Below are 27653 nucleotides of genomic sequence, written 5' to 3'. Positions count from 1 at the left end.
ATTTCCAAAAAAAAATTCTTACAGTTCAATGTAATTACAAGGGAACATTCTAATGCTGCCTCTTGGACAACGACTGGAAACCTTGGAATACATTTACTGGCTCAAGATGCATTAGACCACAAAAAGTGAAAGGCCAAACTATTATCAATCAAGCTATGGCTCTACAGTTTCACTGAGGTCATACTTAAGGTAAGGGTGTTCACATTTATAACTAAATTAGCCATGATCCAAGGTGTCAAGTACAGTGAAGGCAGTGTTTTCCCTCAAGCAAGCCTTTCACTCAAGCAGAGTGATGACTGAGCTCAGGTTGTGTCCTTGCCTCCTTGATAAACTACTGTAGGAAAGGATCTGATGGACTGTATCCACACCCCATCTGTTCATTAAATAAGGCTGTTGGAGATGGTGGGCCACCCTTTAGTAATACAGACAAATGCTTTGGAGTGTAGACCGTCAGGATCAGTATGAACTCTATCAGAGACCAGTCAGCGTGGCTGCTGAGTGAGTATTGTAGGTTAACTGTTGATGGTTTTAATTGGAAAGAAAAGAGACTCAAGTACAACTGTAAAAATAGGGTTAGGGTGGTTTGTTACTCTTGAGATTAAATAAACAGAGGTTTACTTTGTAATATCTGATTATGGTTAAATGGTTCAAAAATACAGAATAGTTAAAAAAAAATCATTACTCACTAATATAAATAAAATGACTTTGCAGGCTTCAAAGGTTTTATGCAGGTTGCACAGGTTTCAGTCCGTAAAGCACTTCAAAATGCATCAGACACCAACAGAAAAATGAGTGCAGTATACTATTTCAAATAGATTTCTATGAAAGATTTCCAGGGGAAGATTATCCTGTGCAGTAGTGGAGGAGTAAGCAGTGATATATCCAGTCTCCAGTGAGTGGTGAGAGAGATTATCTTAAAGTCATCCTCTTAAAGGAGATTTCTGCTCTGATATATTTTGAGACATGCACGTTTCTCAAAACACTTCTTCCAGTGTGGTCTAAAAACTTTTCTAGTTATTTCTTAATAACAACCTGTGTATAAGTGACTGACCTCAGGCGTCCATCCTCTGCTGCAGCTCCTCCAGGGATGATCTTGGTGATGAAGATGCCGGGGTCATCACCGATGTGTGGGTTATCTGTCCCTCCGGCAATGCTGAAGCCCAACCCTGAGTTACCCTGGAGCCATGGAAAGCAGTCAGTGACAACAGGGACTCTGTAGGGAGAACTTATTCTCTCTGTGGTGTTGTAAAATGCTAACACGTCAGCTGCATGTTTCTAACAGTTTGAGGACAACTGCCTTCAGTGGGGCTGTATTTAGCATGCTATTATAGAAACAGTCCAGCTGCATGTAAGAGAGACAACATGACCTGCTGCTGTTATCATTTCAATGGAGACTATTCAAACACTGTAACACTGAAGCTAATGGTAATGCTGATGCAAGTATTGAGCACTGCAAAATGCACAAAATGCACATTTACTAGGTCACATGCACAAGTAAGAGATGCACAAGTAAAGTCTTTTTAAGTCAGTTAAATATTGATGCATAATTCAAATGTATGGCTTTTTCGTGTCATTGCTCTCAGTGTGATTAATAAGTGGTCAGAGGTGTTAAGTCTTCAGTTTGCCATTAGAAAATGGCTCCGGCATCCTGCTGTAAGTCCAGGTCACATCCTCTCTATCTGGCTCCTTATTATCATGACTTCAGTATGAAATATTGTATTTATAAGGCAGCAGGATCACATCATGTCTTTGGGAGCAGCAGCAGCACTTTGTCAGCTCTGCAACTAAAATCCCCTGGATGCCCACTCACAAAATGAAAGTCAAGCTTTGATTAAATTGTTAGCTTAAGGGAATAGCAACTTCTCTTGATTGCAAAACCCACTGAGCGTCCCCGTGGGGCCTGGAATACTGAATCAAAACAACAGTCTTAAGCTCACGACTTGAGAGGACCAGACACAGGCCTGACTGTGCTCAGAGACAGCACAGTATGGTTATGGCCATTATCTGATGTCTGATGATGAATATGTAAGTCCTGGAGTATGGATGGCAGCCCCTGTCCTCCCCCTGTTTTGTCACTGTCTTTTTATGTTTCTTGGACGGGATGTAACTGAAAGGTAATTTCCCCTCTGGGGGACCACTAAAGGTATTCTGATTGTGATTCTGACAACTGTCTGTATTAAACCTCGTCTCTTCGAAGCCCCAGTACAGGCTGCCCTTGCTGGTGTGCTGGTGATGATCACCTTTGCTGTTGGTCTGGGTGTCTCTCTGCTCCTGATCATACTGGAGCTGTTAAAACTCCTTCTACTCTGTGCCGGTTAGCGTCCACTTGGCCGATATTTCCATCTCAATGACCTGGAGATTCATTTATGAGCTTAAGCTCATCTGCCACATCTGCTTTAGCACACAAATCGTTTTATATGGTTGTGAGCAGATAAACTGCTTCATGCTGTTTGCATAAATTAATTTTCAAGTCAAATTACTGAATGACTGAAATTTTAACCAGGGTCAGATGAGAAGGTGACTTTAGAGCTACGTACAAGCCTCGTTAAATTTCGGTGTGGGGATTCTTTCATGACATTTATACATACAACAAGCTATTTTATGTGGAGTATGGTGGTATGGAAGAAAGTTAGAGTTCAAATCTAGTCTGGGCACATAAAAGTCCTAATGGTCACACACAATTCATACCCAGAATGAGGCGCCCTCCCACATCCTTTTAGATAGAAGCTCATGATATACACACAGACCACTGAACCAAATACAGAACACAGATCCTCTCATGAGGCAGCAGGCAGCGGGATTACTTTAACTTCCCTATCATGCCTTGTGTCTTATTTTAAAGCCTGCAGAAAACCATTTCACTGTACCTCTGTCGAGGCATGTTCTCATAGATTTTCTGAGGTTAAACATAGCTGTGGGATCTGAGATACTCACCCGCTCTAGAGTGATTTCCTCAAACTCATATTCGATTTCTGTGCCGTTAACCTGAGGAAAGAGAAAATAGATTGAGCCAAGACATTCACTCCACATTTCTGTCCTTCAAGCATTGCATTAAAATGAAATACATGCGAGTGCTCCTCAATGTTTATATTGGACTATATTCATAGAGGGTGAGGGTGTTAAGCATTGGCTCTACATAAAAGCAGACTGCCCATACTTAAACTGACGGTGACAGGTGTTTTGCATGGCCATTTGCACTTTCTGTGCTAAATAGTCTGCATCCTCAAGAGAAACAATTTAAGGTGACGGTTTATCAACATTTGCTATTTCTGCAAAAGGGAGGGTAGCTACAGAGGAGCCAGTCTCATCCTGTATCTAACTGAGATGATTAATTACCACCAGGCGCTTCCGTCATTATGCATTCATACAGGAATAGCACATGAGCATATGAGATGCTGCATATAATATTCGCAGTTGGGCATCATTTTTGAGTAGCATCCAATATTATTATCAGAAGGTCAAATGATTGTAGAAGCCAGCAAGAACTGACGACTAAACAAGCAACAGCAGTGAATGAGGCAGTTTATCTGATGTTAGTAATGAATATTGAATTTTGACTTGAGTATATGGTCAAAGCTCTATCACAATAAAATGCCTAATTAAAAATAAGTAATGTCTGGCAGAAAAAAAGACTGGAAAAAAAAAAAAGTCACAGAGGCTTTCCTGTCCTCATTTCTTCACAAATCAAAAAAGCATATTTAACTGTTAGCATAACTGCCAACTGTGACAACTTTATCATGAAAGATAAACCACCTCTTGGAGCCCTATCCCTGTTAGATAGAATTTGTTATTTTTTCAGCTGCTGCTCTGCATCACAGCTTCATTTATTCGTTTTGATGTAAAATACTGTGAAAAGTGCTAGAGGTGAAGGTCTTTAGAAAGTCTTGTGCTGCTCTTTTATTCATGAAAAAACATCAATAATTCAGCACTGCGACCTCATTTGTTTTCTTAAGATAAGTTACACAGTCAAAATATACTAATAAACCACACATTCTGTCTCATCCCAAACAAGTAGCAGAGCAGAAAGGGAACGACTGATTCTTTCTTTTAACATGCTCATACTCAAGCGTACTTTAATCTGCTCGAGCAATTGATCTTCTCATTAAAAAGACAAATAGGCACATTAAAAAAAGACACAAAAATTCCAACTCACATAAGGAACTGACTCCAAAGTGTCTGTGTTGACGATTATCGGGGCAGGGCTGGCCTGTGAGAGAGACAGAGAGAGAAGGGGGAGAAAAGGGTGAGACTTAAGTTTTAGAGATAGACAGACGCTGGGGCCCACCACTGTCCTACTTTCCATAAATGCATCCAGGGGGACAAGCTTGTGGATCTCTGTATCATCAACAATTTAACACACTTCCATTTGCTGGATGACACTCCAGATGAAACTCTCCCTTCTCATACACAGCACTCTGATACAGTATTACAGCTGAATGGGTTTAACAAGAAAGAGGGATGAGAACACGGGCAGTAAACCAGTAGACATAGTAAATTTGTATCATGGAGATATGCAGTGTTGACACCGTACAACTAGCAGAATCTGTGCTTCATACAGCAAAGTGTTGGAACCTCATCACACGGTGAACTAAGAGTAGCCCACATGGAAAAATGAAAGCCTGAGCAAAGAAACAGTGCCAAAAATCAACCCTGTCAGACCCTGAATCCCACCTGAGTGTGAGATTTAGTTTGATTCCAAATCTTGGTTTCCCATTGGATGAGACCCACCATAACAGGCAGTTCCTGCAATGCAGCCATGATGTCACCAAGGATACACCGAGAATGGACGTGCCTCACTCCAGGGCACTTTTTCCACTGCGATGTCAAGTTCCTACAGGGGGTGTCCCTTTCGTAAATCAACATATACTTTAACTAACTTAGGCAACAGTCCCCCAATTCACTGGAGGAGTAGAAGACTGTATTGTGTTCACTAAACACATTTGTATCCCATGAAAGATTGCCCTGAGATACACATTTTCCATTCCTCAAGAAAGAGAAGGATAACTTCTACACCAAGCTCTCTTTCAATGAAGTTGACTGTCGCTGTTGTCCCTGCTGCTGTACGAGGACCAGCCTGGTGTTAAACCCCCATCAAAGTGAGACAACAGCCCTGTCATTGTCTGAGCTTGAAAGAAGAAGAAGAAACTGTGGCGGAAATACCAGACAGACCAAGACACATGTTAATCGCTCCCAAAGTTAACGGACCACTGAGTCCCGCTGTTGCTCTTTGAAATTGCTCATTCTATACAGTTCATTGTGCTTACTGCTTGTTTCTGTGTGTCTGACATGCTACATTGATTGTGTTGTCCCATGCTGTTGGGCTGTGCTTAGTGCGTATAAAGTTGCACTGTGCACAGTTAAAAGCCTGGTTCTTGAGTTTCAAAGGGACAGTTGTTGTGTCTTCCGCTGCGGTTGGGATCTCCTCTGCTTCATTTTAAGTGCTACTAACCCACACACGCACCCACACACCTAAAAGGCCTAGACAGTGTGGCAGCATAACTCCACGCCATCTTATTGTCGGAGACATGTTCATCACATCCCCTATCTTGCATCTCAGATCTCTGTTTAACTCTAATGGTTCCACCCACCATCATGAATTCTCCTGTGACGTAGCCTCTCAGGTGGCAACATCCGCCATCTTGCATTCTCCATCTCACTCTCTCTCTCACCCCTCTCCTGCTCTCACTGTCTCACTCTCACTCACACACACACACACACACACACACACACACACACACACACACACACACACACACACACACACACACACACACACACACACACACACACACACACACACACACACACACACACACACACACACACGCTGCTGTCACTATGCTTGTTAGTGTAGTTGCTCCTGCTAATAGCTGCTTGTTATTGTAGTTGGACAGTGAATGTTTATTGACTGAAGTATTACTTAATCAGTATTGCTGAAGTTAAATAAACTCTGTTATCCCTTTCAGAAGCTGTCTGTGACTATCTGTGCATATATTGTATGTTGTGATAACAGCTGGTTGTGATGGTCAGTGCTTGGGTTTAATCCTCCACTGTTCATCTGTGTAAAATATGGCTCAAATAGCAGCAGCTCGTGTTGAAATATGCCAAGAATGCCTAGTAAACATAAATGTTCAAAATGTAATGAGAAAAATAACAAGAGTGTCAAAACATATTGAACTAATTGCTTTCAAGTTCAAGTTGTCTTTCGTCTGCTTGTTATGGCTCTGTTCCACTGCTCTCTGGCCTGTATTGTATCTTAAGTTCGACCTCCAGTCAGGTAATAACACCGCAGTCATAAATTGTGCAGTATGAAATGAAACCACTGTCACACAGTAACACTGCACACAAAATCTTTTCTCCTCATGGCCTGTAGAAAATGGGACTCCCAAGGGAGTCAATCCGTGTTTTGGCCACAACATGAGAGCAGTGACTGAACATCAGGTGACTATGTATATGACAAGCCTGATGGATGAGACACACTTCAGAAGATGATGCTCAAGCATGCATTTGGAGATTCCTTGGAAATGTATTGATTTTGTCCTCACAAGATGAATAGAACCCAAAGCTATCAAGAAAAGAAAGGGAAAATCATTCTCCTGTGAATAACTAGAGTAAGAAAGAATGGAAGGCATATCACGTAGTATATCGTATCATGTGAATAAGACAAGAGCATTATTAGAACTGATCATCTTTGAACTTCAGAGCTGTTGCTAAATCCTTTCTGAAACATGTGGTGTTATCATGAGGTAGACAGTTTACCACACTGTGCAGTTTCTACCCACACAGACATTTATGTCACTGCTATTGTGTAGTTTCAGGACACCTTACAGACTGTGGACCCAATGTGTGTCTGACTTACATGATGCTGTGAAAGACGAGATTGCTTGGTCATCAGTCCAGTGACAGCACGTGTCATCAGCAAGAGACTGGCCCTGTCCACTCATGTCTCCATCATAACTATCATACAGCTGAGACTACATGACCTGCCTGTGCTCTGACTGGCTGGCTCTTTACACCACTGCTAGATGAGCATTTATGTTTTCTATTTGAAAAAAAAAAAAAAACGTCATTTCTTCAAAAGTAAAATGTGCCTTTAAAGACTTTATTTCAATCAATTACAATCTGCATTAATAATGAGCTGTTTTTTAGCGACATTCACTTTAATTGATTTAACTAAGCCAGATATATTTTCTGTTATGATGAATCTGTTCAAAAGTGCGACAGTTTAAATGCAATTTAAAACAAATTTGTAACCTTTGACTTACATTTTCACATTTGTGTGCGTGTGCATGTGCTTTATGTGAGAGGAGGATCTATCTTTAGGTAGGATAACATACAGTTTTTCTGTGATATGGTTCCCTCTGTGGACTGTATTTATTTTTTACCTCAACTACTATTTTCTATGTGTAATTTCTGTGTTTTTATCTCACACGTTGTACTCTAATCCCCTCTGTATGCACTTCTGACCAAATTAATTTCATCATTTGGAAAATAAAGCTATATTTGATTTGATTTGAAACATTTTTCTCATCAACAATAATCCAAGAAAAAACTGGATGTGCCTTTTGACAGACAGCTGATCTGTGGAAAACGCAGCTTCAGTAAAGAGCACGCACTATAAAAGATGTAGACAAACCTAAACAACTGAATGAACAATAACCAAAAGCACTTCGTCAAGCCAAACTAAATAAGCAAAATATGACAGCTGCTTAGACAGAGGAGGACCGTACTGTACCAGTGTCTCCACCAGGACGCATCCACACAGTTTAATCACCACAATTTCTCCTCATTTTCAGGTCAGATGAATAATGCAGCGTTCCTGTCACTGAAATACTTCCATCAACATGTTTTTATGCTTGGTCTGATTCTGATATCCAAGTAAAATCAAATCAGTTCATCAGTATTTCTGCAGATTGGAGAATACAAATTAGCATCAAACCAGACTCTGGGATATTTTACATGAGTAATCATTTGTATTGGACGCCAGTGATGAAGAAGAGGGAGAAGAATAGTGAACTAATATCTCCTTAAATTGTCCCCTGTGATCTTTTATTCTGGTTTGTTTAAGGTCTTTTGTTGCCCCAGTTAACTTTTGGCTCTATTCTCATTCTCATTCCCCATGAAAACAATAAAAAGTTCATCATGCCAAAGCTAAAACAGAAAATCCCATTAGTGAATTGCAGCTGGCTTATCTTCAGTTGAATAATGACACCATAATTTCTCTCCAGCACAGCAATTTTAAAACACTCTACTTTCTTGGAAAAAGACGTTCTATTGAGCATTAAGCATATTTCATGAAGTAACTGCACCCAGCTTTTACATTGTTTATAGATTCAACATTTCTGTTGAGGACAGTAATATGCAGGATCTCCCAGCTTAGTTCTGAAGCACTGACATTCATGTGAATTGTTGAATTACTGTGACTCATTCAAATAAAGGACTCTGAATGGTGTGTGACTGTGAACATCACAGAGACACGGTGACGGAGAGACTGACTGACTCGGTGAATTTAACAAAAAAAGAAAGATTACAGTTGGCCGGCTGTGCAGGACTGCGACGCCAGAAACTGATTGAAGGAAAACGGCGTTTGTGAGTGGAATGAAGAGAGGGATTAAGACACTTCTGCTTGCCGTGCACGGACACTAATCAGATGTATGAGTTCACAGCCGTTCTCATAGAGAGCATATTCAAACAACACAACATACTGGCGTGTGGCTGCAAAGCAATCCTGTCACAAAAAATAAAAACACTCATTCATTTATGTCTGTTCAAACACAAACAAATACTCTTCCATCACAAGCATTCACTGATGCTTCCACACTACTCTGTGATGCAGGTAATGTCCACAACAACTCTGACCTGCCTTCTCTGACAGAAAGCAGTCCACTTGCAAATATTACAGGACAGACACAGATAAACAAATCTATCAGTCTGGAGAACAGGAAGCTCAAATAATCTGATTGTAGGTTGGGAGGATCCAAATTCAATAACATTATTCTTGTCCTGATGCTTTCAGAAAAAGATGAAGATGCTAAGAAATACAATTCCTAATTGCGTCACGCAGTTTCACTTCTTTACCCTTCAGTGCCCAGTGCAATGTAACATGGATACCACTGCCGCTATGAATCCACACGTATGCACACACAGACCCCCAAGAGGTAATGGCCACTCAACTGTGCATATAAATGCCATGCTTAACTGCACTTATCTTCTTGCTCATGCATCCAAACATCACCGCGTGATCAACTGCCTCCAACAACACATTAGGCCTGTGCTTGATATGTTAGGAGGCACTCATGAAGCTACAAACTATAGCCATGACAACAACAATCGTAGTCTAATAAACCTGAATGCCAACTGTAATTCTGCCAGCACAGAAAAAAGACACTCACAGCTCAGTGCTATATAGTGTGACTACAGGCAGACCCAGTGCTGTATTAATTAGGTCAGCTCTCTGGTGGTGTCAGGCCAGATGCCCTCCTCCATGGCTAGTTTCTCATGTACAGTATATCATTCAGCAAACACTCAACAAATTTCCACACTGTTGTGTATTTGTCTTACAGTTGTTCTCTGATATTGTGATGAAGAGAACAGAAACAACACATTCATCAGCTAAAACATAAAGCTCTAACTGGATGCTGTGTATGCTGCGTAACGCTCATCGGGCTCACAGAGGCCGACAACGCAAGCTTGATGCATGTCACAGAGAGACTTGCTTGTGTTTCCTTCAGTTGAGTCTTGTGCTCTTATTGAGTTTTGCTCAATAATTCAGCGGCACATCTATGTATAGTGGCTCATGAAAGGCGAGTGTATCAATAATTCACTGGCATCTCATGTAAAAATAGTCAACAACACAATGTGAAATGTGGATGTTTTAGAAGTATGGCCAGAGTGAAGGGGGAGAAAATGGAGGAGTGGGATGGAAATGGACAGAAAAACTCTGCTCGAGAAGTAAAGAGACCTAAAATGTGCTGCAACCATGTTCAAACTGGAAGGTTATCTGTCTGTATTTCTGGCCAGCAGAGATAATATTGGTGGATTCTTCTGGGTCTAATTGGAAATAACGAATCATCATTCATCTCATCAAGTGTAGCAAAAGAAAGTAATAATGAAGGACAACCAATTTTGGCATTGACTGATGTCAGACAAGACAAATGAACACAGGTTCAGCTCAGCGGCTCAAAAAGTAATTCTGACATTTCACTTTCAAAAATGGCATTTCCATTAAAAATATGCCTTTCCAGTTTATCATCACTGTCTGAAATATGTCTGCTTTTAGTATGAATGTTTTTATCTATGTCTCCATCTAGCTCCTCCTTTATCACAGAGCCCTGTGTTCCAGCTGATGCCCCACCCACCACCACGCTGCAATCTCACTGCGTTGCCTTTCCTTCAGCTACATGATGGATGGCCTCCTATTAGCTCCCACTGGCCTTGCCTGAGGTAATTTTGCTCGTGCTACAGTTGCCCAAACACTACGCATCCACACAATTAAATCCACAATCATGATTTGCTTTCACAGTACATCAGTTACACTTGCACACATACAAAATGTGTGTAATTCCTAAAGGATAACACTTACTGAGCAGTCATTAAGCCCCTGGTAACCCTCCAATTTCATCTCATCTGAAAACAAAGCTCCATTTTGCTCTGCTTCATAAAAAAAAGGAATTTTTTTTTTTTTCCTAAAAAGGAAAATGTGTTTTACTGCTTTTAGACATTTAGTGCGCACATTCACAGCCAATGTCTCTTTACAGCACAGAAGGGTCTTGAAATGTTATAAAGGGTAAAACAGATACTGTTATGTCAATAATGACGTGAGTTCTGCTCATTGAGCCTTTCACTGAGAGAACACTCAGACCCAAGTGCACATGGTCATAATAGAGAGGAACACAGTGTCATCATGGCTGCTATCAGAGCTGCACACTCATATGTAATGGGTTGCCTTTGGAGGCACTTAGAAGTACCACGACGTGGATGAATGAGAATCTTCACAGACATGTAACTGTAGAAATGAAAAACATATGCAAGAGGCAAATATCACACTTAGGCTATGTCCTTTATCATCTTTATGCATGTTCTGTAGGCAACATTTGTACATGAAAAAGGCATTTGAAGAGATGTGTCTTATGAAAAAAAACAAAAACACTGCAAATGTAACTTAGAGTTCATGTTTGCTTGCTTTCTACGCTGTGAATGGTGATAATGTGACCTTTTATCTACCATAGTCTGACAAAATCGCCTGAGCCAGTATAACAGCCTCTATGAGCTTATCACAGTTTTATCTGTAGCAGCACATAGGCCTGTCGAAAAGTAACAGGACAACAACAAACTGTATTTAAGATATGTGAACTGAGCGTTTGAGGAGGTTTAGACACAATGTCAAAATTACAGTACATATTTTGGCCCCCAGAGAATGACTCTTGTAAATATGGGAGAGAAAGCAGCCAAAAAGAAATGCATCAATCAGGTTCTGACATTAGCAAGCTTGTTCCTTTCATAACAGCAGAATTTCTCTCCACGTCCAAATTTTTCTCAACACTTGAGAATCTCGCTCTCTGTCTTTCCAAAAAATAATTCTGCTCTGGCAATCAGATGCACAACATCAGCTCGGTTCATTGCTCTGATATCTGATGAGATGAACTCACAGCAGACCTCGTCAACCAAGTCACCCTTGACATCAATTTCATCAGTGCTATGAAATTTTCCAGATTTGTTCCACATTTGGAAGAGACTGGGTATGTCCATGATAAACAGCGAAGCACCATTTGTCCTTGTGCTTTGATTTGCAGATCCTTTTCCTTTTTAGCATGGCCGTTACTCATGTTTGGCACACAGAGCGTAGTGGGGTTGCCAAGACTGTTCACATAGCAAGACCCATGATTCAGCTCCTGACCACTTTTAATGCTAACATATGTAGCTAATTGGAATTCCTACAAACACTTGTCTATTTTGCTTCCTTTGGAAACACAACTTAGTTACACTTCAGTCCTTTGGCATGTGGTGTTTTTATTCCTTTTGTGCTTTTGAGTCAGAGTCACAGATAAAATGAAGCAATACTGACTGATGTTTCCAATGAAGATGCAGATGTGAGAAACTTAAGAGTAATGCTTTACAGTCCTCGACAGTACACTAACGCTAACACTGATACCTTTAAGTCAGCCACACAAATAGTGCTGCTTAGCTGCCACATGCAGACGCTCTCAGAGCTAGTTTTAAGGCCTTTATGCAAAACTTAATAGAAGCTTATATTGGATACTAAAAGACAAGAAATATGAGACCATCACTAAGGTTATCAATTCAATAAAACAGGTCTATAGCCTCTTGACAAGCATGAGCAAGAGGGTCTGACATCTTCAAGATCTCCCCTCAACAAGACACCAAACTATACTGACAGCCTTTCTCCTCCATGGTCAGGCTGAGGCTTGAAGCCTCAAACAAAACTTTTACAAAACGTGTAACACACACATCTATTTTACTGCCAGAAAAAAAAAAAAAGTATTCACTTTTTTCAGGATGGAAAAACCTCAGAAACTGCAGTCTGTTACAGTCTGGACTGAAACTCAATCTAATAACATTAGGATTAGGATTGCACAGGTTTCAGTGAGTCTGACAGACTGACCTCTCAAGATGCCGATGAAGGAAAAGAGCAACCTCCATCATACTGCAATGACAGAAACCAGCACTGTCATTGACAGAGTGATGCATTAGTCCAACATTTGTTTCCATCACCAAAAGTGCCATAACAATATCTCCTACATCATAATTTACATTCATTCCAGATTACACTAGAGAAGTCACTGAGTCCAAACCTGGCCAACAGCTCATTGGTCCCTATGGACACATTAGCTGATGCACTCTGATAAGAGCAGAGCTTTACCTGATAGGGCTCCTGCCAGCTCTGGACACAGCCACACTCAGAGGGCCACAGATCACAGCTCCCCCCTTTGGCTCTTACTGCCGCCAAGCGGCTAGGGCTCCTGGATGCGCTGTCCAAATGCCAGGCTGCCATACGGCCCCCCCTCCTAGGAAGAGTGGCACCGCCAGGGACAGATCCGTAATGGTACCGCTGGCACAGGTGATGCTGCTGATGGCGGTGGTGATTGTTGGGGTGCTGCTGATGCCAGCTGAAGGAACATGGCACCTCCCCACAGTCCCCACTTCCATCCAGGTCCGCAAAGCAACTCTGCTGTTTGCTCAGGTAAGCAGTCATGCTGCTGCTATGCAACACTAACCTCTGATCACCACACTTTGTCTTTCCTTCTTTTTGTTCCTCTTCTGCAGGTTACTGGTACACTCATCAAACACAACACACGGTCCTGCCTGATGTATGAGTCGTTCACTCTGGCAAAATGAATGATGAATGAACCGATTGGCTGGCTGGCTGCTGTAGAAGGCTACATGGGGGGGTGTGTGTGACTGTGTGTGTATGTGTGTGTCAGAGCTTCTGGAGTGGGAGAACGATAAATGAGAGAGAGAGAGAGAGAGAGAGAGAGAGAGAGAGAGAAAGGGGAGGGAAGAAGAGGCAAGAGAGAGATAGAGAGAGACAGAGTGAGACAGAGTGAGAGGGAGGGAGGAGAGCCAAGTGAGAGATGAATGGGGGTGAGAGTGGGGAGAAAGAGGGAGATGAATAAGAGAGAATGATGGGAAGGAGAGAGGCAGATAAGAACAGCAGGAGATAGAGAGAAGGGTTGTCTGTGTGTTGGCTGCCAGCCCTCTGTCAATAAATGACTCAACTGGCAGTGCTGCTTTACAGCATCCGCATCTCCAGGCAGAAACAACTGATGCACGCGCTGCTGGGAACTGGAGGCAATGGGAGCTTGAACTACAAATCCCTTGACTGCCTCTGTGGGAGTGGCTGGATCTGAAGGGTCAAAGGCAAGAAGCCAAAGAAGATTGTCCCTGATGATTCAAGGGCTTTTTGGAAACAGAGCTTGGTGACAGCAGTTCTGTACTTAATGCTGCACAAATGAATATTTGGATGTTTTATTTTAATTAAATTAACACTGGATCAAAAACTATGTGTAATGCAAAAAGTGTTGTTTCACGTCACAAATACTGTTACAGCTACATTGGTCCACAGTGTGAAGTGTATTAGTTTCACAGTGACAGCTCTAAAATTGTGAGCTGTCTCTGTTTTTTTTTTTTTTTTTGGCTTTTATTCTCAATGGAAAAGCAATAATTCAAAATGCTGTTTGCCATAAATGATGTTATTTTTGTGTTTAGAGTGTCAAATTGGCTTCAAAGCCCTGTGCACTTCCTAGAGCTCCCCAAGGAAACTCTGAAACAAGGAAGGGTCATTATGTCACTGTGTAGCGCATGAACGCACATCGGTGCCAGTCTTGAATGCTCTCGGCTCAGTTAGTGCGGTGGTGAACAGGCTCCTTCCTCCTTCATCTCTTTGTTTTACAGGTCATCAAACCAGGTGATGCAGGCGCCACTATTTAGGTGGTTTGTTATTTAGCTGTTTCATGTGTTTTCAAGGTACATTTGCTTGATTTGTATGTTTCAACAATAAATATTCAATAACATCTTGCATGCAAGTTACGCTCACTGTGTTCAGCCTCTACTTGGAGGAAGTAGAAGGTCGAGCCTTGACCTCCTTCAGAGGAACAGCCCTGAGCCACTGGTCTAGATACGTGGACGACACGAGTCAAAACCAACAACTGCAAGCCTTCACAGAACACATCAAGCCAGTGGACAGTTACATTAAGTTCACATGAGGGGATGTTAGAAACAGCAGCTTGGTGTGCTGAAGAGGACAGGAGCTTCCATATTGGAGTACAGGGAAACCCACACACAGACCGGTGCTTACTGTGTGACTCTCAACACCCACTGGGATATAAGTTAGGAGCTGTCAGAGTCCTGAACACCAAGCTGAGCAAGCAGAATAAAACCCACCTCCTAGCAAAAATAAGATAGAATAAGTATAAAAATAGTGCATAAAATCAAAGGAAATATGACATTTTGTAAGAAATGCACTAGTGCATAAAGGTACAAACCAAAGCATGTACGTTTCAGGCCTGTATCAGGAAAGTCATGGTCAAGTCAAAGCCAGCCACACCCAAGAGGTTTTACTGCCTCTGACAGTGACCCCACAGAGGTTCAAACCTCGCCAATATGAGTGCCCCCTGTACAGGGGGCAACCTGGGATGTGTGCGCACGTCAATGATCGAAGGTCACACTTGCGAGCATCAATCCTAACTTGTAGCATACCAGAATAAGGGGAGAAACCCAGCTAAAAGCTTCTACCAAGCATTGCCACCAAAACCAAACCTAATTCATACTGCAATAAATTATATGGGCATATAAGGAAAACACGAAAACAGTGTACGTCCCCTTTAGAGCGTCTGCTGTGTTCAGCACAAATACAAACCACAAAAGCCTGATATCATATGAAAGCAGAGAGTCTGACGATCACGACAATGTCTGCCTCCTCACTGTGCGACCAAAACTCGCGAGCCAGCAGCCAAAGAGAAGCAGTAAAATATTTCTCAAAAGCATACAGTATGTCTTACCTTTGCTGTTTTATGGTCAAAAGTTATATTCCAGCTCGAGAAAACGCTGCTACAGTCTGCTCCTATGACTCTGTGTTAGTTTACGATCCACCGCGAGGGTCCTGCTTGTTCACATAGAGAGGAGGGGGTTTCAAGAGTGGGGGGAGCGTTCACATGAAATACCCTATCTTTGGGCTTACAGACGACCGTAGGTGTAATTTACTGTTTTATTTGCATTTCATACTTTTATGAGGCTAAAAACAAAAGAAAGCAGAAAACGACTGCCACAGAGAAGATTGGTAGAGAGCTTTCACACAGATAACGGTCCTCCCCTCAGGCGAGCACCTGTGGGAAAACCTCCGTACAACTGCTCAGGTTCATGTACTTTTGCACAGTTACTCATCAGATATTACTTCTCTAATTCAAGAAGAATTTGGCCTTTATCACATGATTGAAAGGTGGTTTTCACTCAAAACAATGTTTTGTTTTTAGGCAGAGATAAAAATTTAAAATTTCTACTGTGTTCAAGATGAATTTACTCTGACACAGTAACACATTTTGATTCTGACACTTCTGTAGTAATCTCACAGGTCTTAGCTTTCTTTTGAGACCAAGATGTTTCATACAGCCCTTGTAGTTGTGAAGAAATACTCTATTTATTTTGGGTAGGTCATTTCGGATAGGAGGCAGACAAAATAGGCCTGGTGCTGAAGATACCTGGGAGTGCCGACCGGCAGTTAGAACTGAAGAAGTCCCCAGGACAGGGGCGGAGCTGCAGGCGGGCATGGGCAGGCGTATCAGAAGGCCCAATCAGAAATTCAAATAAAAAAAAATTAAATAAAACGATTTTCACAGTTATGTCCCATATTATGAAAAACTCACTTGTTTGGGTCTCTGGTGCTGCCACACACATACAAAGTGTGAAACAAGACCCTCCGCGCTTTTTTGACTGAGATACGGATCTCTGTCAGCTCCCTGCCTGCAGCTTCCACACAAGCCATTTGAATTCGGCGCTCCCGGTGTCTCTCCACCCAGCGCCACCTTCCCACAGATCCGCTGTTAGGTTATTGAAAGCACGGTGTTATGAATCATGTCCAGGCGTTGTTCTGTTGTTGGCTGTTAAGAGGAGCACAAATCGCTCCATCAGCTCCCAGTCGCAGAGGACAGAAGAGCACCGTGGATTGAATTCATTTTTCAAGGCTTGGAGGAGCATGCCATGAACTCTTTTTGGAGTTTAAAATATAGATATTCATTAATAGTAAAGGTGCATAAACTGCGTTCACATGTGTTTCCTCCACTCCAGCCATCCACTTCGTTCATGTCAGACAAGACGATTGCTCTTCCTTCCTTCAAACTCCATTTAAACTGCATGTTTAACAGCCCAGTTTAATGATAATAATAACGATGATAACTTTCTACCATAAAACAGTAGTGATGTTTCGGCCCTGAACGAGCTGCTCTTTGAAGTGAACAATTGGAGCCAGAGAGCGAGCCGCTTTGGGCTTTTTTTGTTTGTTTGTTTGTTTTTTCTCAACTTTTTTCCGTTCAAGCCGCACATGATTGGTCAACTACTTGATGTGTGGTGGCTTCACACACACACACACACACACACACACACACACACACACACACACACACACACACACACACACACACACACACACACACACACACACACACACACACACACACATATCTTATCAATTTGGCGAAGTGGTGATCAGGCCCGCCTATCTGTCACGTTCTGCATCCGCCACTGTCCCAGGATGAGGTAAAATGTTTCTACAACCAAGTCCAGCTGTCCTTGATTACACCCTCCCTGGATATGAACCATGAATAATCAGAGGAGGTTTGTAAGGTTTCATTTGAACATGTGAAAATATCATAACATCAGCTGTTATCAGCCCTGTCAGTCACTGTAAAGCAGCCCCCAGATCGAAATAAAAGGAGCAGAGAAGGAATGAAGAATACTGATTTTTAAACAATATTCATTTATCCTAAACTCTTCACTTGCAGCTTCTCTTAAGAAGCTCTTCTTAAGAATATTTTCATTTGACTTGGATGAAACCTGTAAAGTATGCCACACTATTTGGAGACTGACAGCGAATAAACAAATGTGCACATTTGGAAAATAGTAGCTGTAATGCATTCTTCCATTTGGTGGAGGCATTTCATGTCATACCTCATATGTATGAGCATCGAAACTTTGCTATTATGATGTAATGACCCTCCCTTCTCCCACCCTTTCCTTGGAGGTACCAAGTGATCACGCATTTCTTCTTCTTTGGATTTCTGACATTTGGCGCACTGCAGTCGCCACCCTCCTATGAGCACTATGACCTCTTCTACCTGAAAGTGTTTTCCTCACTGTCCATGTTAAAGTTTTCTTTTAATGATATCCTCGACATTTATCCTGGGCAATTCCACAATATGACAATATAACCATCAGTTTTCATTATTTTTCCTTTGATTCAGAGAAATCATAGTCAGTTTTGAATAGCAGAAGGTAAAATTACCCATGATCCTCAGACATTTCCCTTGAGAATAAAAGGAATGTTTGTCGTTTTCTTCTCTTTGTTTCAGAGAAAGACAGCCATGGCACGTGGATGCAGGCCAATGGAAAAGAGTGGGGCAGAAAAACGTCGGCATCTCACAATTTTCCAGCTGTTACTGTGAAACATGCATTTTGTGCTGTGAATCAGTGGAGTCATCACATTTTTCGATGTGAGACTGGGTTTAACAACCCCACAGATCATTACCACAAAACACTGCAGCTCCCCTCAGCTCCACTGGGCTCACATGGGCTAACGTAATATCAGCCACCTCCAACAACAGGCTTTAAAGTTTCACTTTCCACCACAGCAGAGTTCATTCCTCTCTCTCTAGATCATCATCATCCCCAAGCCACCGATCCTCACGCTGATCCAAACCTTAAACATCCAGTCTCACAGCGAAAGAGCACGGTGGAACAAAAGCATGTGTTGTGAGGCATTGACATTACTGGAAGCATGCTAATTCAATCTGATCACTAACTGCATTTCTTGACTCCCACCTCCCCCACTTCTTCAGTCAGATGGAATCAGGGTCACAGGGCTTTTAGTTGCAAGCAAATGAAGCTATAACATCCAGCTGCTTTAGCATCAACATCATCTGTGATGTGAGAACAGGAAAAAAGCTGCATGCCTCACAGTGTCTGAAATACACAAACATACATACTGTGCATATTCTGAATTCTCATGTGGAGATGATGTCACCATGGCAGATATAAAAAAGGGGTTTAGCTATGGGGAGATACCTAGTTTTTCTACGGCACACATTACTGCCATCACATGGTCTGTTATGTGATGCTTTAGTGTGTGTGTGTGTGTGTGTGTGTGTGTGTGTGTGTGTGTGTGTGTGTGTGTGTGTGTGTGTGGGCGTTATCATTACCCATTCCATCTGCCAGAGGCGACATTCACAAAACAGTCAGTGATGGAGAATAATACCTCATCAGAGCTGACTGAGGCAGCTAACAGCATGCCCTTGTAGGACAGCATCAGTGGGCAGCCTGAGTGTGTGTGTGTGTGTGTGTGTGTGTGTGTGTGTGTGTGTGTGTGTGTGTGTGTGTGTGTGTGTGTGTGTGTGTGTGTGTGTGTGTGTGTGTGTGTGTGTGTGTGTGTGTGTGTGTGCTACTGTAATGAGAGATGTGGGATGTGTGGGTAGCAGGGGGCACGGTTGGATGGATGGTTGGTCACTTAGAAAAAATGCACAGATCAACAAATGCAGACCTCTCAGTTGAGTTGCCATTTCTGACATCCCCCTTCCCTTTTCCATGTGTTTAAAGGTTTGTCCACATGCCTGATTTCATCATGATGGGATGTTGTTGCTTTGCTGCATTGCTGTGCTCTTGATCACACCCCCATTTCAAGACGGAGGATGGTCAGCATTAGAGGCTGAGTCACAGCCAACTGTCAAGATACAATATGACCTTTAGATTTTAAATTTACACCATCAGACATTAAAGAAAGCTACAAAGGCTGGGATTTAGAGGCACTATGCATGACATTCATTGACATTTATCAGGAACATGTAGACCTGAAACCTCTTCATAACCCTCCTCACCCCTTCGCCTGTCTCCTTGATTTTGAGGGATTTGCGAGAGTCTTGAAATGCTAGTGGGAAAAGCAGATGGAAATAAAAGCTCTCTTTAAAAAAAAAGAAAAAGAAAAAGCGGAATGTCATTATTTCAAATTGCTAAAATCATAAACCAGGTGGGAAAATCATAAAGCAAGAATTCTAATCCAGAGACAATCTGAGGAAAACACACCTTTTCACTATTTCCTCCCAGCCGGAGGCAAAAATATGAATCTGAAGCTTATGATAACACAACCATATTATTAAAGGCTAAGGTTGTTCATAGGAACCACAAAAACTGATAATTAGCTGGTGGATGTTGGGATGCTGGAGGTTTGCTATTCAGTGCAGGCTTGTGTTTGTCCCTTCATGTTGTGGGTTGCTTCTATTTATAGTCTGTGGAACACGTTCATAAATATATTCATTGATTCATCTCTTACATGAAGTTTTTTGCCTGATTTAAAATACACAATATGCACAGATGCCAGAGCAGAGCCAGATTCGTGCAGAAATCTGGCCTACAATTCTGACCCTGCACAAACTGCATCGTGCATGGTTATATGTGTTAGAGGGTAACTACACTACAGCAAAGTGAGCACTATAGTTCTGCCACATTTTAATCCCAGCCTCTCCAAAAACTACAGCCCACAAAGCACACACACTATCAGTGATTTTTACTGAATATTTTTGATCTCATCACATCCCATCACAAAGACCTTTGCTCTTCTCACTGATGAAGCAGGTTTTCGACTCACAGGTCTTATGTGTGAGCAAGTTATTACTAGTTAAAATGCTACACCTATGATCACTGGTATAATCACTTCCTTATTAAGTTTCAAGCTGTTGCCTTTTAGAGATCTTAGGCTACTTCAGGGAACATTTGATTTGAGCCTCTGAACCCTTGTTTGTAATAAGATCAGATTTTTTTCCTCACTGAATTTACAGAGAGAAACTGAATTCCAAAATACATTTTGAACCATAACGCTAGACTACATCAATACATAAGATCATGAGTTATTAACTCATATATATGATGTATTGATTGAAGAAAGCCACAGTTACAGTACAGTGACAGTATTTTTCTTCCAATTTTCCATCTTTTATACAGAAATTTAAATAGCTGTAGTTCCTGGAAATACCACACCAGGATGATATGCTGATAAAAGAAATACACTGGGCACATCATGTGCTTTGGGGGAGTATCACTTTATATTGCCATAAATCTACTTCAGCTGGGTGTTTGTACGTACGGAGGGTGGGAGGGATGAGTTTTTATTGTTGCTTTATTTTGATTTATATTGTTTTTTAACTCTGTGAAGCACTTTGTGTTGCATTTTATTATGTATGAAAAGTGCTATATAAATAAAGTTTGATTTGATTTGATTTGCTTCAGTCACATGGCAGTGGACTGGAGCGACTGTGAGCCAGTCAGTCAGGGAAAACAAGCACGAGGCTACTGAAGGGGACAGAAAGGTAAAGCCATGTGGAAACAGCAGGTATCACAGTGTTGCTCTCGTTTCGTCTGGAACTGAACGGAGAGCTGAGAGTTACGTACATCTTTTCATTTGGTGCTATTCCATTTACTGCTGAAACTAAAGGTTTCATTATCTGAAGATGTGTCTCTCTCTCTCTCTGCCGGTCTCTCTCTCACCGTTTGGATCTGCCCACAGTCTCTCTGCCTCTGTCTCTGACAAAATATTGCTGATTCTACAACTGCTTTCCCAGACATTCAATTTCAGACAGAGTTTCCACTGCTGCAGTGGTCAGTCAGCAGTAATAAATCAGATGCAGCCATTATTTGTATGAATTTCAGTTCCCTCTGACCATATTTTGCACCTCTGAACAGGATTGCCTGAACACACGTGCTGCATGAGACAAAACACACAATTTTCCGCAGTGCTGCTTTTCTTTGATTGTATCTGTGGTCTTTTAGCAAATAAAGACAACAGAAAATATGACTGCTTCGTGCTTAAAAAGACTTGATATTATGTAAATATGTGTGTAAGAGTAATTGTGTCTACTATCAGTCAACAAGGGTGGGTTGTTACTCATATCTGAGCTGCAGACTCATCTCACAGTAGTTTATGATTTTGCTGTTGCCAATGAGTGACTTATTTTATTGACACAAACTCTGAAAACGTCTGGTCCAAACAACATACGAAAAAATCATACATACACTAAACCTATGAGTAACAAGTATTAAGAGGTACACAGTTTGTATGCCAGTCTTAGAGCAACATACACACACTGTTCAGGTGGTGTACAGCTCCACCTTCCCATTTCCACTGGCAGTCTATGAGAAGACAGCCGGAACCATGTAAAAGTTATTCTCAAATGGTCTTCAATGGACATTGTATTGCTGGTATTAAGCTGGTAGGTCTTAACATCTTGTTCGCTGTTTAGATTGTAATTTCTCACTTTCATATAGTCACTCTCAACATGATCTTGTTTGTCTATTATTTCAGATTAAAACTTCATCTTGCTTTGAAACCTTGCTTTTCTTTCACTAAAACTTGCATTGAAGGGAGTCCTGGCTCCAACAGGCAGGTCAGGACAGGTGTAGTAGACATCACTACACCTGAGCCTACCTGCCCAAGTATTTCACCACAGTCATGCAGAGATTCAACAGACTTCGGGCACTTTAACCCAAGCCTCAGACCTATACAAAACAGCTACCTCAAAAACCCTCAGTTTGACACACAATGGGACATTGTAGTTGGTGGAAAAGAAGACAATTCATTTGTTTAAGTGCTTTGTCTTCTTTCTAGGACAAGTGAGGTTCGACCTTTTCCATCAGCAGTGAAGGTGGCTCCAACATATGTATGTAGATGTGTGACTGTCACAGTGCCTCACTATACACGAGTCAAGCTGAAAAGGTCTTCCTCAGATCCCACAGTAACCAGAAACGTCGTTTCATCTTCAGTCACAGGCATGCCATCTTCATCTCAGTATTCCTCTAAAAGGTCAGTTTCTCAGGCAGCCTTTCTCTTGCTGTTGCCAGGATAATGACATCATCCATCAGCATTAGATCATGGAGCCATTTCAAGGGTCCATCATCTGCACATTGTTGTTTAATCTTATGAGCATGTCAACAAACATTACAAACAGGAAGCAGGATGTGAGAGATCCTTGATTCACCTCAGCGGAGGATGTGGTTGTGGTGGAGCCCAGGATGCTTGTTGTCACACTGTACATTGATACTTGAGCCAAAACTATAGTTACTTTTTCAGATTGTGATCAGTTTTCCTTTTGGGACCCCGTCACAGGCCGTGGAGAAGTCTAGAAAAGCAACATCAATCAGCCATCACAGCCATCAATCTATAATTCTACACATACTCATACAACTTTGCTGCTCTGTTGATAACACATCCCTGAATAATTATCACATTCGCCTCTTGAATAACATGATCAGTCTAACAGGGCTCAGCTCTTTGCACAGACTGGTTTGAAGACTGGTTTGCTCTGGGGAGCACAGTTACACAGAAATCTATTTTTCTCTCTTGTGGTAGGTTAGAGAACAAGGGAAGCAGTAAGATGCTGCATGCAAGTTGTTCACAACCAACAGACTATTATCTTTGCAAACTTTGATGTGACTCTTGAATCAGTGGTATACAGGCCCCAGTCATGACACTGGGGAACAGTGACATTTATTTATTTCTTTATAAATGTCATGTTGAACAGAGCAACACCACCTCCTCTCTGACTGTTATGGTTTTTGGCTTCTCCAGGTATGAATCCAGGGGCATGGGTCACATCAGCTCTTTTAATCTCTGACAGCACCACTGTGTCATGGCCCCTCAGTCACTGTATCAAATTGATGTTTTCCAGTAATTACTCAGGCCATTGCTACTCAACAGCAAAGTCTGCAGGCAACCTTCTGCACAGATTTAAATATTCATGTCAGTGAATGCTGTCACAAACTTCATGGACTGCATTGTATTTTTTATGGAAAACTTGATGTGCTCTCTGTGATTGTTCATGTAATACTTTCTCTAACAGGTTATGCTGCGCTGTCTAAACAAATGTGTTGTGTGTGTGTATACATATGTGCATGCAGTCTCAAGCAGATGAGTCTCAGGTGTGCATGTGTGTGTGCGCATATGCGCGTGTGAGTTTCATTGTCACTCCACTCAGATACCATTTGACCCTTGACACAAACTCAGGATGAGCCAATCAAAATCTGACAGTTCATTTAGTGTGCCGGTGCCACTTGATTGAACAGCTCTCAGCCACTCAGGCTGCTGTTGCTAAGGACATGGCTTCTCTGCACCAAGGGGAACTCGTGCTAGGAAAGTTGAGCTGCTTTAATGGGCCATTTTTCCCTCCTGTGCCATCGACATGCCGCCTGTCTTTTACTCATGGAGCAAGATTACAGGACACAAGAGGATGACTAACCAGTCAGGCTCTCATCTGTCAAATGACTTATTATATGATGTTTTAATCAAAATGTGCATACCTGATATCAAAATATATACTGTACACTGAAATATACATAGACCAACAAGTGTAAAATAGATTGATGTAACAGACTGAAAGACACAGTGAAGCAGTCCTCCAAACAATCGCTCTGGGCACAGTTAGTCAAATCAGTGTGTGAGTGGTACACACTGCATTTTATGCAATACATCTAATTTGCCACATGGGGGCACTTACAGTTCAGCTACAAGCTGTAGGCTTGACTAACTAGCAGCACTTCAGGAGAACAGTATCCTTGAAGAAAATCTGCCCCTCTCTTCACAAACAAGTCACAGTAATGTCTTTCCAAGGAAAGGAGTGGAAAGGCAGCACCACTTTAGAGATGCAGCAGCCTTTTCTGAATGACCTTAATGCAAACTTACAATACTTGTTAACGTTGTGTTCACCTGTTTGTTCTCACAGCAGGCACGATCCACAGCAGTGTGCATCACAACAATTCAAACCAATCAAAGTGTAATTATGAAAACATTCTGAAGAATACATTTTAGCAAATTCAAATGTGACTCAGGGATGAGCGTGCCATCTGGAGAACTGGAAGTTGTCCCGGTGGGCTCAACACTGAAACAAAATGGCAGAAAATTGCCCCATGTTGTTTAACCCCACATCAGGCTGCTCATCTCACTCCACGCAGGCGTGTGTGTGTGCGTGTCTACGCCTGTGTCTGACTTACCAACTGATTTCACTCTCCTTCCATCCCCACTTTGGCAGAATCTGGCCTTGTTTGGCAAGCTGATAATGACAGACTGACTGTACTGAGCAATAACTGGGACTGAGTCAACTTAACAAACGGACATGATGCTGCACTCAGCACACTGGAATTTTCTCTCTTTGTGGTTTGCACAATATATACTTGGTGGTGGTACTTATATGAGTGGGCAGTCACACACCCATCTCTGTTGGTCTCACACACACACACACACACACACACACACACACACACACACACACACACACACACACACACACACACACACACACACACACACACATTGTGTTGGCAATATATAATGTCTGTATGTGCAGTCTGTGATTCGCTCATTTTATTTATCAATACACAGCACAGTTAGGCCACTGAGATTTCAGAGCCTTAGAGTGTAACTCACACAAACCTCACTGAGCCAATGCCTGAGTCACTGATAAAGGATCAATGAGTCAGGCAGACTAGACCAACATACTCACTTAAACAACTCCTCTGTCCCCGCACTGCCTCTGCTGCTAGGTGATGGAGAGGGGGCGTAGAAGGTTAACAAGGGGGATGCATCTGGTCATTTAGCTAACAAGAGGGATGGCATCCCCCTTTCACTTTTATACGCTTTCGTATACAATGTAGCTATATAGTTGATTTTATTCTATATCCTTTTTTATTCTTTCTACATCTCCTTTTCAGTCATACTGTCTGTAACAACAAAATTTTGCCAGCATGGGACTAATAAAGTGCTATCTTCTCTTATCTTATCAAGTTGCCTACTGAGTATGTGTGACAATATGCATAGAAATGTGCAGAGGTATTATAGCATTTGTATCTAGTTGACAGTTAGATAGAATACCAGTTGGATGTTGATGCAATTTAACCTGAGCAAAAACATATTTCAGAAGTTTGACTCTCATCGTGCTCTGCGACACTTGTATACAGTGTGTGTGTGTGTGTGTGTGTGTGTGTGTGTGTACATGTGCATTTCCATCTGTTTCCCGTATATGTGCCACATCAGTTGCTGCTAACTTTTTCACCACGCTCGTATTTTTTGTTTGTATGTCAACACCAAAAAAGCAAAGTAGTAATTAGAACAAACACGTTTCAGGAATGAGGGTGCATACACACTGGCTGTGCAGAACTGTCATATGTATGTCAAAGTAACATGACTGCAGAACACATCAGCTGAGCCATGCTGCATCATCTGATACACATGTAGTAATTATTAAAGCACACACGCACACACACATACACACCACTATGTCTGACACCACAGTGTCTCAGAAATCAACATTTGGAACGGGGATCCCACAGGCAAAAACTGAAAAGCTTTGATCTGGCAGCTCAAAAATGCCACAAAACTGTCATTTTCTGACACCGAACCCTTTGACTTCCATCTAACTGATGGTGAATAAGACAGTCACCAATGCAGTGCTGGTGATGACTTTGATACACACAGTCACATCTGGAAGGTTGTGCATTTGCATTCAAGCTTTTATTTATTTATTTATTTATTTTTTTTTCTCATTTGTCAGCTGTCTTTCAGTCATATGTGGACTTGGAATTGAGTCTGGAATAATCTAATCTAGTTCAGAGACATTTATGTGACATTAAAGAACATGCTCTTATGTGATGTTGTAGTAACAGAGGAAGCTCCATCTGACAGTGATACAGAGCAGTGTGAGTATGTGACACGTGTATTCTTTTGACGCTGCACTCCAGTACACTGCATAATGAAGGACACAGTGACTTAAGAACTGGTTAGTTAACTTTCAGCTTTCGGAGTGTATTCACATCCATTACCACAGTGTGCAGCAGGACGTTGTTGACAATGTTATGGATGCAAATTCCCTTTAGTTTAAGCTGAAAGTGAGCACTTTAACCCTGTCCTCATTGTTTAACGCCACACCACATGTGCTGAAGTACAGAGCCATATCAAGAGAAAATGTGTCACACTTGAAATACTTACAAACTGCACTGTATATTAAGAGAACAAGAGAGCTATCCAACTGTTTATCATAGAGAACAGTGTACAATGTGGCTTTTTAATGGTAAATATGACTACCATCACTACTGCAAAGGTCACCGTCCACTATCATGCACCGTCAACAGAACAGTCTGCTTCCTGAAATTCCTAAATCTGGCTCTGTATCCCACAAGGGATTCATTTCAGACCTCTCCTCTTCTCTCACAAAGCCCTCCGCCTACCTCACCCACCTTCTCCACTGCCACACTAATTCCTACAGCCTCAAATCCTCTGATGTCAACCTCTTGTCCCACCATCCAGGGCCAAACACTGGACCTGGGGTTACATCGCTGCCCCCTGCCTGAGGATCTTCACAAGCATCATGGTACTGTATCATTTTATCTATGCTGAATAATTTACGTAAAACTCACCTTCTTAAACTTGCTTTCATGATCTCTTTAATACCCTAAACTACTTTGTGCCTGGATGTGTTTTCATTTTCTTTCTTTGATTTCATTCATCAAGTAAAGCATCTATAAACAAAACGTATCAATATTATTGCTCGAGCTTTTAATTACCTCTTTGGAAGATGTCCCAGTGATGTCTTGTCAATGTAGTTAATCATTTATCATAAACCTTTTAGTCATATTTGGAGACTATAATACTGAGTTGGCCTGAATGTAAAGCTCATCTTAGTAAAAGGCATCAAAATCCATAGTGAGCATGGTTTAGACTGACAAGTCAAAAGTAGTCCGTACTCTTAGAATTGTACTCAGTCATTGTCATCACTATTCTAAACATACACAAAATACAATTATTTCCAAGAGGACTGAACTGAAACTGAAACCGATACTGAAAACATGAAAGCACTATACGTATTTTTATCATGCTCTCTGTGACACATTCAACA

At 41.7% G+C, this 27653-nt stretch overlaps 1 protein-coding gene across 34 annotated transcripts in view; it reads right to left on the bottom strand.

The window, feature by feature from the left end:
* Positions 1 to 27653, bottom strand: part of dlg2 (discs, large homolog 2 (Drosophila)) — a 220157-nt gene that overhangs the window by 40408 nt on the left and 152096 nt on the right. For 33 of the 34 annotated variants that reach the window (XM_070982307.1, XM_070982281.1, XM_070982284.1 and 30 more), the window contains 3 exons: positions 4154 to 4207; positions 2935 to 2985; positions 1052 to 1176 (listed from right to left, as the gene is read on the bottom strand). In XM_070982307.1, coding sequence (XP_070838408.1) covers positions 1052 to 1176; positions 2935 to 2985; positions 4154 to 4207 — 230 coding nt within the window. Of the gene's footprint in view, positions 1 to 1051; positions 1177 to 2934; positions 2986 to 4153; positions 4208 to 12880; positions 13394 to 27653 lie in introns of those variants that run through there. The other variant, XM_070982308.1, reaches the window with a different exon arrangement.

The sequence above is a fragment of the Chaetodon trifascialis genome, chromosome 16 (genome assembly GCF_039877785.1).
Source record: "Chaetodon trifascialis isolate fChaTrf1 chromosome 16, fChaTrf1.hap1, whole genome shotgun sequence".
Taxonomy (NCBI): domain Eukaryota; kingdom Metazoa; phylum Chordata; class Actinopteri; order Chaetodontiformes; family Chaetodontidae; genus Chaetodon; species Chaetodon trifascialis.
Note: the sequence above shows the minus strand (reverse complement) of the source record. Positions and strands in the feature narration are given on the sequence as shown.